Genomic DNA, 13,312 nt, shown 5'->3' on the forward strand with positions numbered 1-13,312 from the left:
GTTGATTATGATTTTTCAAGGGGTAATACTTTGCCCTTGCATCCTCTTTATTTAATATACAGATGTGTTTTGATGTTTGACAGAATGTGATCTTGAAGAGTGGGTGGTTCTGACAATATTAAAATTCCAGGTTTTGAGAAGAGTGAGAATGCAAAATTTATGTCTTAATCTACTGGTCAAATAAATTGCAGATATGAATTTTTTACCTTTTCTCGTATAAATTATGGGACCAGCCAGAAAAAATATAAATGAACAAGAATGTGTCCTTAGTACACGGATGCCCCACTCGCACTATCATTTTCTATGTTCAGTGGACCGTGAAATTGGGGTCAAAACTCTAATTTGGCATTAAAATTAGAAAGATCATATCATTATAGGGAACATGTGTACTACAAATGTAAGTTTCATGTTGATTTGACTTCAACTTCATCAAAAATTCTAACAAAAAACTTTAACCTGAAGCGGGACAGACGGACGCATAGCCCGAAAAACATAATTCCCCTAGGTGGGACATAATAAAAGTAGATATGGTGCAGGGGCAGATTCATTTATAAATGAACATAAATCTTACACCATGTCTGCCTACTGGGGAAAGCTTCTTTTCCTCTTTCTCTTTACACATTGTCTGCCCCCTTGCCGTCATTAACTCAAAAGCATTAAAAGCTGTTTATGTTGAGTCTTGAGCACAATTCTGTACAACATTCGTAAGGGCTTTTTTACAACAAAAGCTGGATTGATTTCAGCAGTAAATTGAACTCATTTTACTCTAAAATTGTTTGTCAATTAACCGATATATACAGTTTTCCAACCTGAAACGATTCTGACCTTTGATCTAAAGAAACACAGGTACAAGAAGAGATTTTGTTAATATATGTATACATACTGAATATACTATTCATTATACACGTTATATATAGAAATATTTAAAAAATCTTGTCTTGTACATGTGCAAAGAAGTTGGACAAAATGTGTCAACTTCCTACTTTTTCAACTTTAGGTCCATCATGATGTTCTTAAAAAAGATTCATCGGAATGTAATTATCTGGGATCAATGTCATTATATTTTGCGTCAATGTGATCACATTTCGCAAATTTGATAGCTAATACACTACACGGTTGTCAAAAAAGCCATGCTTGTTTATTTAAAATCTTGGTCCTTGAAACCCTTTACTTATCCATATTGGTCGTGACTATCAAACGTTTTGAAGACCTGAATTATTCTAAACGAATAATCGGATCCTGTTAGACCGAAAAATCCAGATTTTAATATTTTAAAAAATTTTTGTCAATAAAATGTTTCAGGTCGGCGTCGGAAACAGAGGTAGGGTCAGGAAACCGGAAACACACAATTTATTTATTTTGTCAAAAGTTCAATTAGTTTAGGTACATGAACTATTGACGTCATACAACAATCACTTTTCCATTGTGGCGTCAGATATTCATTTTACGGGAACCTTTGTGATGTCCAGTAATGGCGGACAAATAGCATGAACAGCGATGAGGTGTATGTACATTTGTGATACAGCTTATATTGATAATAAAGACTGTAATTTTGAGAGATGCCACTGTTACTCAATTAAAGTACAATTTATTTTCAGGACTACGATTTTTAATATGTGATGCAATATAGAAAGAGATGCCATTTATTTGCAGGCAAACTTTCATATTTTTTGTGTAAAGGAAGATTTGTCTCCCTTTTAAGATGATGCAATTACATGTCAAACGATGCAACTCAATTTACTCATACACATTTTCTTTCATTATATATACATTGCAAGTGTATTCTAAAAAGGAACTATGTAAATATAACCCCAGAGTGTCGAACGATCAGAAACAAGAAGGATTTTCACACACCAGTGCCGATGACCAAGCTGACATGTAACGGCTATAAGATGAGCCTATCTTCTTCGACAGACGAAGCGCAATTGATTTTGAAAGCATTGGAATTCAGAAAGTTATTGCCGAGACAAAAAATTCTTCATGCCTTTTTCTCTGAAGATATATCCATATTTTCCATTTTCTTTTCCACGTTTTCTGTCATGTTGCTATATTTCCAATGCGCAGGTTTTGTGATCTTTTCCGGATCCGTTTTGGGTTACTGCTTAAAAGAAAGAACGTTACCCCGTAACAGGGACTAATACACGAAATGATCTTGATATTTCTAATAGTAATACATGTATATTGATCGGCATTTTATCAATAATTGGGTCACATCTATTATTTAACTTGTTATTAAACTGACATAAACTCGTCTTATACATTAAAACTAATATAGACCTATGTTTATTCCCAATTTGATTGTCTTTTTCACAGTTTATCGTATTTGAATATTTAGATACAGTAAATTTATGTGTTAAAATGAATTTTGATAAAAAAAAACTCAAATTCCTTAAAAGACTGCTTTTTAATTTCCGAAAAACTATATAAAAACTATAATATATGAATTCAAATAAAAAATACACTACGCCATCCTTTCATCACAACTCAGGGACTTTCTATAGTATAGAAAGTCCCTGACAACTCAGTACAATTAAAAACCAACCAAAGTAATAGCTGGTTCATTGAAATCAAGAAAATATGTCTGAAATATGATCTGATTGACTGCCAGGATTTTTTAAACAATCCTCTAGGAAAATCGCAGTGGAAAAACCTAATTACAAGAAAAGTACATGCATCCTGGCTTGAAAAAATAAATAAAGACTCTGAAGGATACTCGGTCCAGCCTAAAATACATAACAGGAGAATACAAGATAAGTAGAATACATCCAGTCCTTACAACAAATACCTCAAACTGTACAGACATCATCAAATTACCGATCAGGACCAGAATTGCAACTGGTAATTACATCTTACAGACAAATAGAGCTAAATTTAATAAAAGTGAGGTACCTGCAACATTTAAAACCTGCTGCCAAGAGGACGAAACAATCACACATTTTCTAATCTCATGTACGGCGCTAGAACCTGAAAGAGCTTCTCTTCTGAAATCTTTACGAGAACAGTATATCAGAGTGCTAGAACTACTTAACTTTAATATACATTGTAGATGTAGATTGTATCCATGCAATTATCAACACATACCACTTGGTGAAATCTGTGATAACTCTCCAACTAGGGAACTATATACTGTAATATTTTAATATTTTGTAAATATTGACTTCTGGTTAAATTGGCTTTATAACTGTTTATTTGTGTACAGAGAAAATTAATGACGCAAGGCTAATTTGACAAATGGCTAGTTTTATTATCTGCAGTTAAAGTTGAACTGTCAGATGTAAAAAGTAAAATCACAAAAATACTGAACTCCGAGGATCATTCAAAAAAGAAAGTCCCTAATCAAATGGCAAAATCAAAAACTCAAACACATCAAACGAATGGATATTGAACAACTGTCATATTCCTGACTTGGTACAGGCATTTTAAGACAAGTAACGATGTATTGGGGTGAAGGGTAATAAAATTTAGTTACTGCCTATTTGTTTTGTCTAAGAGTGAAAGTAATCAAACTTTCTGATAAAGGTCAGTTGGTCAAGATACTGGCAGATTGTGTATCAGCTGTGATACTGTAAGGATGTGATTTTTCTTGATGTCTTGAATCAGTATAGATTCTGGAGGACTTGTATTTAAAGTTTATATGTTTAAACTTTGTAATCTAACTTTGTCAATAAGTCTGAAGTAATTAGATATAAGAAGATGTGGTATGAGTGCCAATGAGACAACTCTCCATCCAAGTCAAAATTTATAAAAGTAAACCATTATAGGTCACAGTACGGTCTTCAAAACGGAGCCTTGGCTCACACCGAACAGTAAGCTATAAAGGGCCCTAAAAAATACTAGTGTAAAACCATTCAAACGGGAAAACCAACGGTCTAATCTATATAAAAAACGAGAAACGAGAAACACTTATGAACCACATCAACAAACGACAACTACTGAACATCAGATTCCTGACTTAGGACAGGTGCAAACAAATTCAGCGGGTTAAAACGTTTTAATAGTACCAAACCTTCACCCTTTGTCTGAAACAATAGCGTAACATCACAACATAGAAAAACACACTATAAAATATGAACTGAAATAGCTTAACTCAATCAAAGGACATATTAACACCATTGAACATACACTGAACAAATAAATTTGACCTATGATACAATGTAAATACAAAATAAATAAACTAAGGGAAGAATAATAAAAGTAACATGTTATATCGGTATGAAATGTTAAACAATTAAAGAAAAACAATATGCTCGAACAAAAATATCAGCCATTTGCAATAACTTTAAACACAGGTAAATGAAAATAATTTTGTTGTTAGGTATACGTGTACAGTTCCAATAGAGAAAGGAAATATTTTTACAAAATAAATAATTTTGATGTTCATAGTACGAAGTGAAAATTTATAGTAATACCAAACACTTATCAAAGCTGGTATATAGACCAGATATAACCCTGAATAACATTAAATAACAAAAAAGCAATACGATTAGTATCAACAGGTCAAATAAACAAGAAAGTACGATTTGAGAGTACTCGCAGTTACTGACAGCTAGTTAAAAGCCAAAACAATTAATAATAAAAAATCATGCACCAGAGACTAAAATCAACTAAAACACATCCCAGGGATTTAGTTTTTTAACGTCATGGACAGTCAAAGAAGACATGACTAGTGCAATGCCAAAAATAAATGTATCGACAGACAGTAGGATAGTTAGGAGTTTAACTTCTTTATTGATCAAAACGAACGTGGGTGTGTCTTTGTACATCCCGTTTGAAAAGAATACAAATTTAGTTATGTTTTAATTTGCTGATGACAAAAACGATATTAGTGCCAATGTAAACTATATTCAAAGATCTAATTACAACATTGGTAAGATAACCTTTACTAATAAGTTTGTTTAAAGGTTCGATGAGTTTACACGGATTACATAGTGATTTCCGCGCTTTAAGTACAATATTACCGTAAAATTTAGGATGTGAAATACCTTTTTAATCAGTTTTCTACAAGTACAGCCAAATTTACTAATCAAATCTTTGTATCTATGAAAGAACTTAGCAAAAGTTTTACGTAATTTATAGTAACGAAATCCCTGACTTAATAATTTACCAGTGATGCATTTATTACGTTCGTTAAAATCTATGACATCACTACACACACGGGCACAACGAACGAGTTGGGATATATAAACACCGTATGATGGAGCCAAAGGAACATCGCCGTCTAAAAAAGGAAAATTAACAATAGGGAATGAAAAATCGTCTCTTTTGTCGTAAATTTTCGTATGGAGTTTTCCTTTAGAGATTGAAATGTCCAAATCCAGAAAAGGACAACTACTGCTGTTTATGTTAGATTTAGTTAAAGTAAGTTCTATTGGGTAAATTTCGGTAGTATATTTAGAGAACTCTGGATTATTTAACGAAAAAATATCATCTAGATAACGGAAGGTATTGTTGAATGTATCAACCAAATGTAACAATGACGTGTCTTTACTGAGTTTGGTCATAAACTGAGATTCATAGCAATACAGGAATAAATCTGCTATTAAAGGGGCGCAGTTAGTGCCCATAGGAATACCTACTACCTGTCGATACACTTTATCGCCGAAACGTACACATATGTTGTCCAGGAGAAAATTTAAAGCTTCAATCATATCTTCACATTTCCAGTAAGTGTATCTAGCATACTTTCCTTTTTCGTTACAGAAAAAGGCTTTAAACGAGTTACAGCAAATAAATTTGTAATGAGATTTTTCAAAAGACCATTTAATTAAATATGAAAACTTTTTCTTGATAAGATTGTGTGGAAGTGTAGTATAGAGAGTAGAAAAATCATAACTGTCAACAGAATTAAAAGGACCATCAAAATGTACATTTGTGAATAAACTTGTAAATATATATTGCATTATTTAGTTAATGGAAATCACCACAGGATACATTGTCGTGCCATAGTATGGTTATGTCCGTCAATCTGTGTCGTTGTCGTTCCTCCCCTCGATCACGTTACAATACTTTTATTAACACCCATATTGCTTGTAGAACATTAATATATAAGCTCCATGTACATAGATACAAACTTTTAAATTTAGGTGAGAAAAGATGTAGAAAAACAACTTTAAGTTAAATTTATACTTAGATAATGGTTGTGTGTGGACGGCTAAACTCTCACTATTTTGAGACTTTTTTTTAGATTTTATAAACATAAACGCGTGTGATATTGGTCACGGAAGGGATATGCTGATATATCATTCTATTTGTGATTGGATACTTTTTACTTATTATATTCTACTGTTGGATAGAATTTGTTAACTTCATACTGAAGGTGTGCCTCTATTGCCAGAAAATATACAGATACAGATACAGATACCATATAAAAATCACGGGAAAAGGTGTAAACAAGACACACATTCTAAAATTGATATATTAGAATAATTTGCAAGCCTTGAAAACAATAAAATTCTTAGGACACCAAAATTACAACTGAATAATAAAATTATGGAAATGAAAATTACATTTTGCCATCCTACATACCTTCATCTTTAATTTCATATTTTTTTTTATCAATATCAAAAGGCAATCCTAAGAGGAGTTGGAAATATAAAAACTAACGTTTGAACAGAGAAATAGCCCCAAAACATACATGTATAATTAATTTTTGCGAGACAGTGAAATAAATAAATGTTATTAGTTACATGCCCTTTGTCTATTGGTCCAAACTCGTACACAGTAAGTAAGTTAAACTGTATTTAGATTCGCCATATATACAAACATTTTAAACATAAGCTCTCGTGAGCTTTTAACCGAATATAAAAACATGTAAAACATTTACTTCGGGAGAAAATAATAGACCGTGATGTGCTACATGATGAACTCCCGAAGGCTACCCCGATATTGCATGGTTTTTTAACAAGATTGTTTTTATTTGTCAAAATATTTCTCGGTAATATCGGATACACAAATTTGCAGGAAATAATATGCTCCTTTTTGATGTAATTAGATACGAACTTTCGGGAAACCCTATGCCCTCTATGATGTTTAATGAAAATGAAGAAAAATCGGAAAACCTGTAAGAAGTTTCATCGCCGCCATGTTGTTGAAGGTTTTTCAGGGATATAGAATAAAGGCCAAAATCGACATTTTTGGATCTCACCGACATGTTCCTGTATACAGATGAGGCATATTGCATATTTTATCTAGTTAATATATTATTATAGCCTTTGTATGAGGTCGATACGAGGATATATCGATCTGAAAGAAGTATATAGACTGAGGTCGATATACGTCTTTAGGTCGATATATCCTCGTACCGACCTCATACAAAGGCTACAATTGTTATATTATTATTGTCAATAAGCCAGAAGTAGAGCACCAAATCTTCGATTGTGTCAGATATTCTAAAAATAACCGTGCAATATCACTTTCTAAAAATAACCTTTCAATATCATTTTTCTATCTGCTGTTTTCATTTTACTTTGAAAATATAGTTGAGCATGTGACTCTTTCTAAACTAGTTAGAATATACACAGTAATAATATAATATACTTTTACTTTAATAAGACTTAGTATTTCTTAGCCTCACTAAGCTTTGTCCCACAGATTTAATCAATATTTCAATATATCGGGAGGATAATCAATACTTAAAATGAGGCGGAAGATAGTAAAGGGACACTCAAAACTCATAAGTCGAAGATAAACCGGCAACGCCATGGCAAAAAACGAAAGACGACGAAAAGACAAACAAGTACACAAAACAATACATAGAAGGCTAAAGACTGAGCAACGCGAACCACGTCACATAACTCCATTAGTCGCACCCGTCATGTTGCTCGTGGTAAATACAAACAAATTCGATTCGGTGTTGTGACAGTCAAGGAAAAGAGGACGGGTTGTGGTTTCAACAATTGGCTTTGACAGTTCCCGATAAAGGTAAACCAAGAAAAGCGCTTCGGATGTATGACATTTATAAAGTGTTGTTTTCATTTTTTATATAAGTTTTGGAACATATCCGCTGTCATCTGTGTTACAGATATTCCATAACGATCAACCAAATCGGGGTGGCGCCCGTAAAACTTTCGAATAGATGACTACAAATTTACCACTAGGAACCCTTAGTTCAGTAAATTCCTTGTAAACAGCAACAATCTATCAAACAAATCATGGTAAGAAACACAAGCACTGGAATATCGTATCAACTGGGATATATATATACTTGTCTACATAATCTGGCGCAGCTTGAATGTTGCTACATAGACATTGAAAGTTCACAATGGGACAGTGAAATCATTTCTTTTTGTCGTAAAGTTTTGTTTTTAACCAACCCTCATTGTCAATTTCTAGATGTACTTCAAGATATGAGGCAGACTTAACTGTATCTGTGGCATTCGTTATTTCAAATTCGATTGGACAGATGAGTTCAACATATACATAGTCACCAAACTTTGAATTGTTTAGTGAGAGAACATCGTCTATATATTGTCTACGATACTCCCGTTTTGAATCGTCTCCTATGGTATATTCTGGTCAATTTTGAACAATGTGACATTTTCACAAGGAAACATTGTATTCCTTGTGAAATTCTATTATCTAATAGTTTTTCTACTTCATAAAAGTAGTATCAATTTCGTTATGTTCAATTCCAGTTTTACTGTTAGTTTATGAATTTGTACTTTCATTTGTATTTTCTGTAATTTGATCTGTTTGATGATTATCTACCGTTTGATCTACGTTTTCCTCTTCAGGTGCTTTATTTTGAACATTTTGTTCAGCAGTCTTTGTATAATCACAGTTATCAGTGGGATCCGCATAGGGTATAAGATTGCCTGCATTGACCATAGCTTTAAGACTCTTCTGGTCACTCTGAACTTTCAACAGTTAAGTTCATCTCCTTGCCGAACACCACGCAGTTGGTTGAATAGATGGAAAATTTCTAAAAGCCATCGACATACCAGAGATTTTAATTGATCAATTGTTCTTGTCATTATCCCAAAAACATTCTGAATGCCTGTATCAATGTTTTGTTTTGCCCTTTCAACATACCCATTTGTTTGTGGATGGGAGTAACTTGTATATATAAATATCTTGTATTATTCAACATCTCACATTAAACATTCATCAAATGCGAGACAAAGTTTCGACCAATATCTGTAACCAGGCACTGTAATGACTAATGATCTCTCTAAACAAGACTTTTGCAACCTCTGAAGCTTCTTGAATTTTCAAAGGAAAGGTCTCACACCACTTCGAGAAAGACTCGACTAATAACAACTCATTTGTTTTAACATATCCCAGACAATCCATATGCCATCTTTCAAAAGATAAAGATCAACTGGTAAAGGATTAAGTGGTGGTTTCTTACCCTTGGTATCTCTCTTTATTTTCTATTAGCGATTACATGATCGAATATAGTTTTCTATGCTTCGGTGCACTTTTGACCAAAAGTACTTAAAACTCAAAGCATGATAAACCCGTTCTAAAACCGTTTTATCCACTTTTCACCATTATCAATTTTGACCGCTTCTTAACCCACCATAGAAGAATTTCTCTCGGATACACTCAGAAGTCAAATTCTTGACAAAAAGCTTCTTTCCTAGTTTTCATTTTCGATACTTTAACAGCTGCGATTTTCATGCGTCTACTAAGATAATCAATTACTTGGTTGTTACAACCTTTTCGGTATTTAATCTCAAAATTATATTGTTGCAAGTCCATTGTCCGTCTGTAAGTGTTAAATGTATTTACACCTTCAACCACTGTATACCTTTCTTTCGCACTTGTACTCCAAACCTGTTCTGTTTTAGATAAACTTTTACCACCATTTTCTGACAATATAAAACCTATTTACACCTTGAACCACTGTATACCTTTTTTTCGCACTTGTACTCCAAGCCTGTTCTGTTTTAGATAAACTTTAACCACCATTTTCTGACAATATTAAACCTATAGTTAAATTTGAAGCGTCACAACTGTGCATAAAGGGTACATTTCTATCAGGTAAGTCAGTACAGGAGGTGTTAATAAAGCTTCAAGTTGTTTTAACTTGACATTCCTAAGTCCATTTGAAAGCTCATTCTCTTGTTTTTCAACATCCCATTCAAAAAAGGAGTGGCAGTTTTGGAATATGAATAAACAAATAACAATTGCCAATTACCAAAAAATGAGCGAATTTGCTATTGTCTTGACGATACAGACAACGAACTGACAGCTTTTGTCTTTTCAAGATCAACCTTTAATAGTTCATTAGACATTATGTGCCCTAACCCAGATTTGGAAGATTTGCACCACGAAGACGAGTGAAAACTGGTATAAGATGCAAATAACATTAACGGTACCAATTTCTCGGCATCAGATGCGCACTTCGACAGCTTATGTCTCTTCAGTGATGCAAGGAGGCAAACAAATATTTTAAAAGCCGTTAATTAGCTAATAAAACCAAAAAGGACCAAAAGTAAAGCCAAACACGGACAAGTAATAAGAGCTATGTATGAGGGAGACACATTCCTTATTTTATGGTCATACAAGTGAGAGGTTTACTTAGCTATAAAACCAGGATTAATCCACCATTTTCTACATCTACATAAGGAAATGCCCGTACCAAGTCAGGAATATGACAGTTGTTTTCCATTCGTTTGATGTGTTTGATGTGTTTGAGCTTTTTGCTATCTAATAAAGGACTTTCCGATTTGAATTTTCCTTGGAGTTCGGTATTTTTGTTATTTTACTTTTTATTTAAAATGATTTCGAAATTTTATGACAGCAAATTTAAATAACTATTATCTGTTATTTTCATGCCATTCCCGAATTACTAGCTACGTGGCTAATGATACCATCAGGGACTAACAATCCACCAGCAGAGGTATCGATCCAGTTGAAGTTATAAGTCATTCAAATCTCTTATTAAATGAGAAAAAGTCAGCACAATATATTTGACATAAGTTGCTGAATATTGAAATGAGCATTCGTGAGACCAAAGGGTATTCTAAGAAACTCATAAACCTCACTGCGAGTACTAAAGCAGATTTATGCGTTGTTTTATCATCCATTTCGACCTGCTGAAAACCACTGTGATGATCAAGACTACTTAGTACGTAACAGCTGGGGCTGCACTTCACACGCGTGAATAATACTGTTCTAGGTGAGGGATCGGAAATGAAGAACTTTTAGTCTGTAAATTCAATTGCATAAAGTTTACACAAATCTATATTACAGTTGAATGATACGACTGTTAGACTCTTTGATAATGTTGTGCTTCTTCCAATTGTTTTATATTTCTTTTTATGCATTTGTGGATACTTATTACAAAATCCTGTTTTCACAAGTCTAGTATCCCTATAAGTATCAATTATGTGCTTGTAGCTATTGGAAAAGTCTAATTCAGATAAACTTGTTACAAACATATCTCTCTTAGAATTCAGAAATGTCCGCATTTTCTTTCTCTGTTCAGTATTTAAATTAGAACTGCTGAAAACAAACTTAAAAGGCTCCTTCGCTGTAAACTAAACACATTGCTTTTCATTGTCTAAACGATAAATGAAATTAAGACCAACGTCTGACACAGAATCTAGCCCTTCTGGTGCAGGAATCTGAGTTTCCTGATTTGTATGATATATCAATCTTATGACTGCTCTATTCTTATAAATTTTGACCAAACATTTAGCACTCCTTAGATTATAATACACTACCTTACTTACTTGGTTAGGGTATGTGAGCATAACCACTTAAGATTTTTCAAACTCACTGAATTCATAATAGAAAATAGTAAAACTAAACAGAAAAAACTTTATAAGTTAGTCGCTATAAGATCTTCCTCTTTAAGTGCCATAGGGTATGTGAGCATGATTTGTCATCCATATTCGTTGCAATGCATTCATAGACTCCACAAAGCATATGCCTGTAAATCGTAACATTTTACTCCGAAAACTGAAAATGCTATACAAGGGATATTAAATTAATAAAATGTCTTACGATTTCCACAAAATAAACCCCATACAAGTATGGGGTTTCTTTGTGTAACTTTAACTTTATTTTGTCCTAGTACACACATATGACGGGAGAAAATTCCAATGGAATACAAAAACTGACTAGCCAGAAAGATAATCGACGGAAAAAAAAAAAAACAACAAAAAACAAACTGTCAAAAAAGCTTCATAGAAATTTTTTTGAAATCGAGCAATATGAACCCAACCAAAATACTAGGTAAACACATGTGCTCCTGCAGGATAAGCAGTTCCTGTCCGGGCATTCCACTATTCATATTCACATTGTTACTCATTGCAATCACAATTCGGCTTTAATAGATATAAGAAGATTTAAGTCGAAATCAGTGTAACAATCGAGGAAAAGATGAGCAGATGGACTGTTTAATATGAGCTACATGGTTGTTTACTGTCATATTTCCTAATTAATTTCTACATTAATGACCGTGTAACACATCTATCCTCGATAAATTTAGAAAACGACAGAGAAAATGATGCTGACGAGCTAAAATTATATGCAATAACTCATTAGAGTTACCCGACTTATATTTGTAATACATCAGACGCGCGATTTGTTACTTAAGACTCATCAGTGGCGCTCGAATTATAAATATGGGAAGGTTAAATCAAATACATAGTTGAAGAGCATCGAAAGCTAAACTGAATTTAAAAAGGTCGGCCATATCTTCCTAAGCTAGGTCACCTATGCCTGGCGGTATAAAAACTTAAGTGTCTCGAATTATTCAACTTTTTCTAAACGGGAAATTTACAGAAAATGAAAACTCTGAACAAGAGCTGAAAACACTTATATAATAATTGAATTTGTGATGAAAGAGATGGGTTGATTTGAAAGATTCTGTACAACAAAGAACTGTATTGGCACTCATACCACAACTTTTTATTTATATTTATTGTGAAACGTGTACCGATATTGTAGGAAATTGCGATCATTTGTTTTAGAGTGACGAATATACGAGTACTTGGGAGTTGAACTATTTGACAGATCACTCCAACATTTGTATTATGATAATATGATAAACAGTGCCAACCTCTGTATCTAATTAAATAAATGACGTTGTTTTATATTATTAAATTTTTTCCTCAACTGTATGCAATCTCTACGAAGTACATGTAAATATATTTATTTATTTATTTTTCTTTATTCCATCTTCAATAATTGATTTTAGAAAGTAAATATTTCATCAAATGTATATATATCTTATGCTCTGTATTTGTTTGTATGACTTTGGTATATTAATTAACCTTTATAAATATAAAATCAAATTAAATAACAGATCTTTTACCTGAAAACATATTATCGGGAATATCACTTAATATGATTTTAT

At 32.9% G+C, this 13,312-nt stretch overlaps 1 protein-coding gene across 2 annotated transcripts in view; it reads right to left on the bottom strand.

Annotated features, from left to right (window-relative positions):
• Nucleotides 1-2,113, bottom strand: part of LOC127732958 (threonine--tRNA ligase 1, cytoplasmic-like) — a 36,608-nt gene extending 34,495 nt beyond the window's left edge. Inside the window, exon 1 of one of the 2 annotated variants that reach the window (XM_052242187.1) lies at nucleotides 1,985-2,113. In XM_052242187.1, the coding sequence (XP_052098147.1) occupies nucleotides 1,985-2,041 (57 nt within the window). In that variant the 5' untranslated portion in view covers nucleotides 2,042-2,113. Of the gene's footprint in view, nucleotides 1-1,854 lie in introns of both variants that reach the window. The other variant, XM_052242186.1, reaches the window with a different exon arrangement.
• Nucleotides 2,114-13,312: the final 11,199 nt, after the last annotated feature.

The sequence above is a fragment of the Mytilus californianus genome, unplaced genomic scaffold (genome assembly GCF_021869535.1).
Source record: "Mytilus californianus isolate M0D057914Y unplaced genomic scaffold, xbMytCali1.0.p SCAF_3, whole genome shotgun sequence".
Lineage (NCBI taxonomy): Eukaryota > Metazoa > Mollusca > Bivalvia > Mytilida > Mytilidae > Mytilus > Mytilus californianus.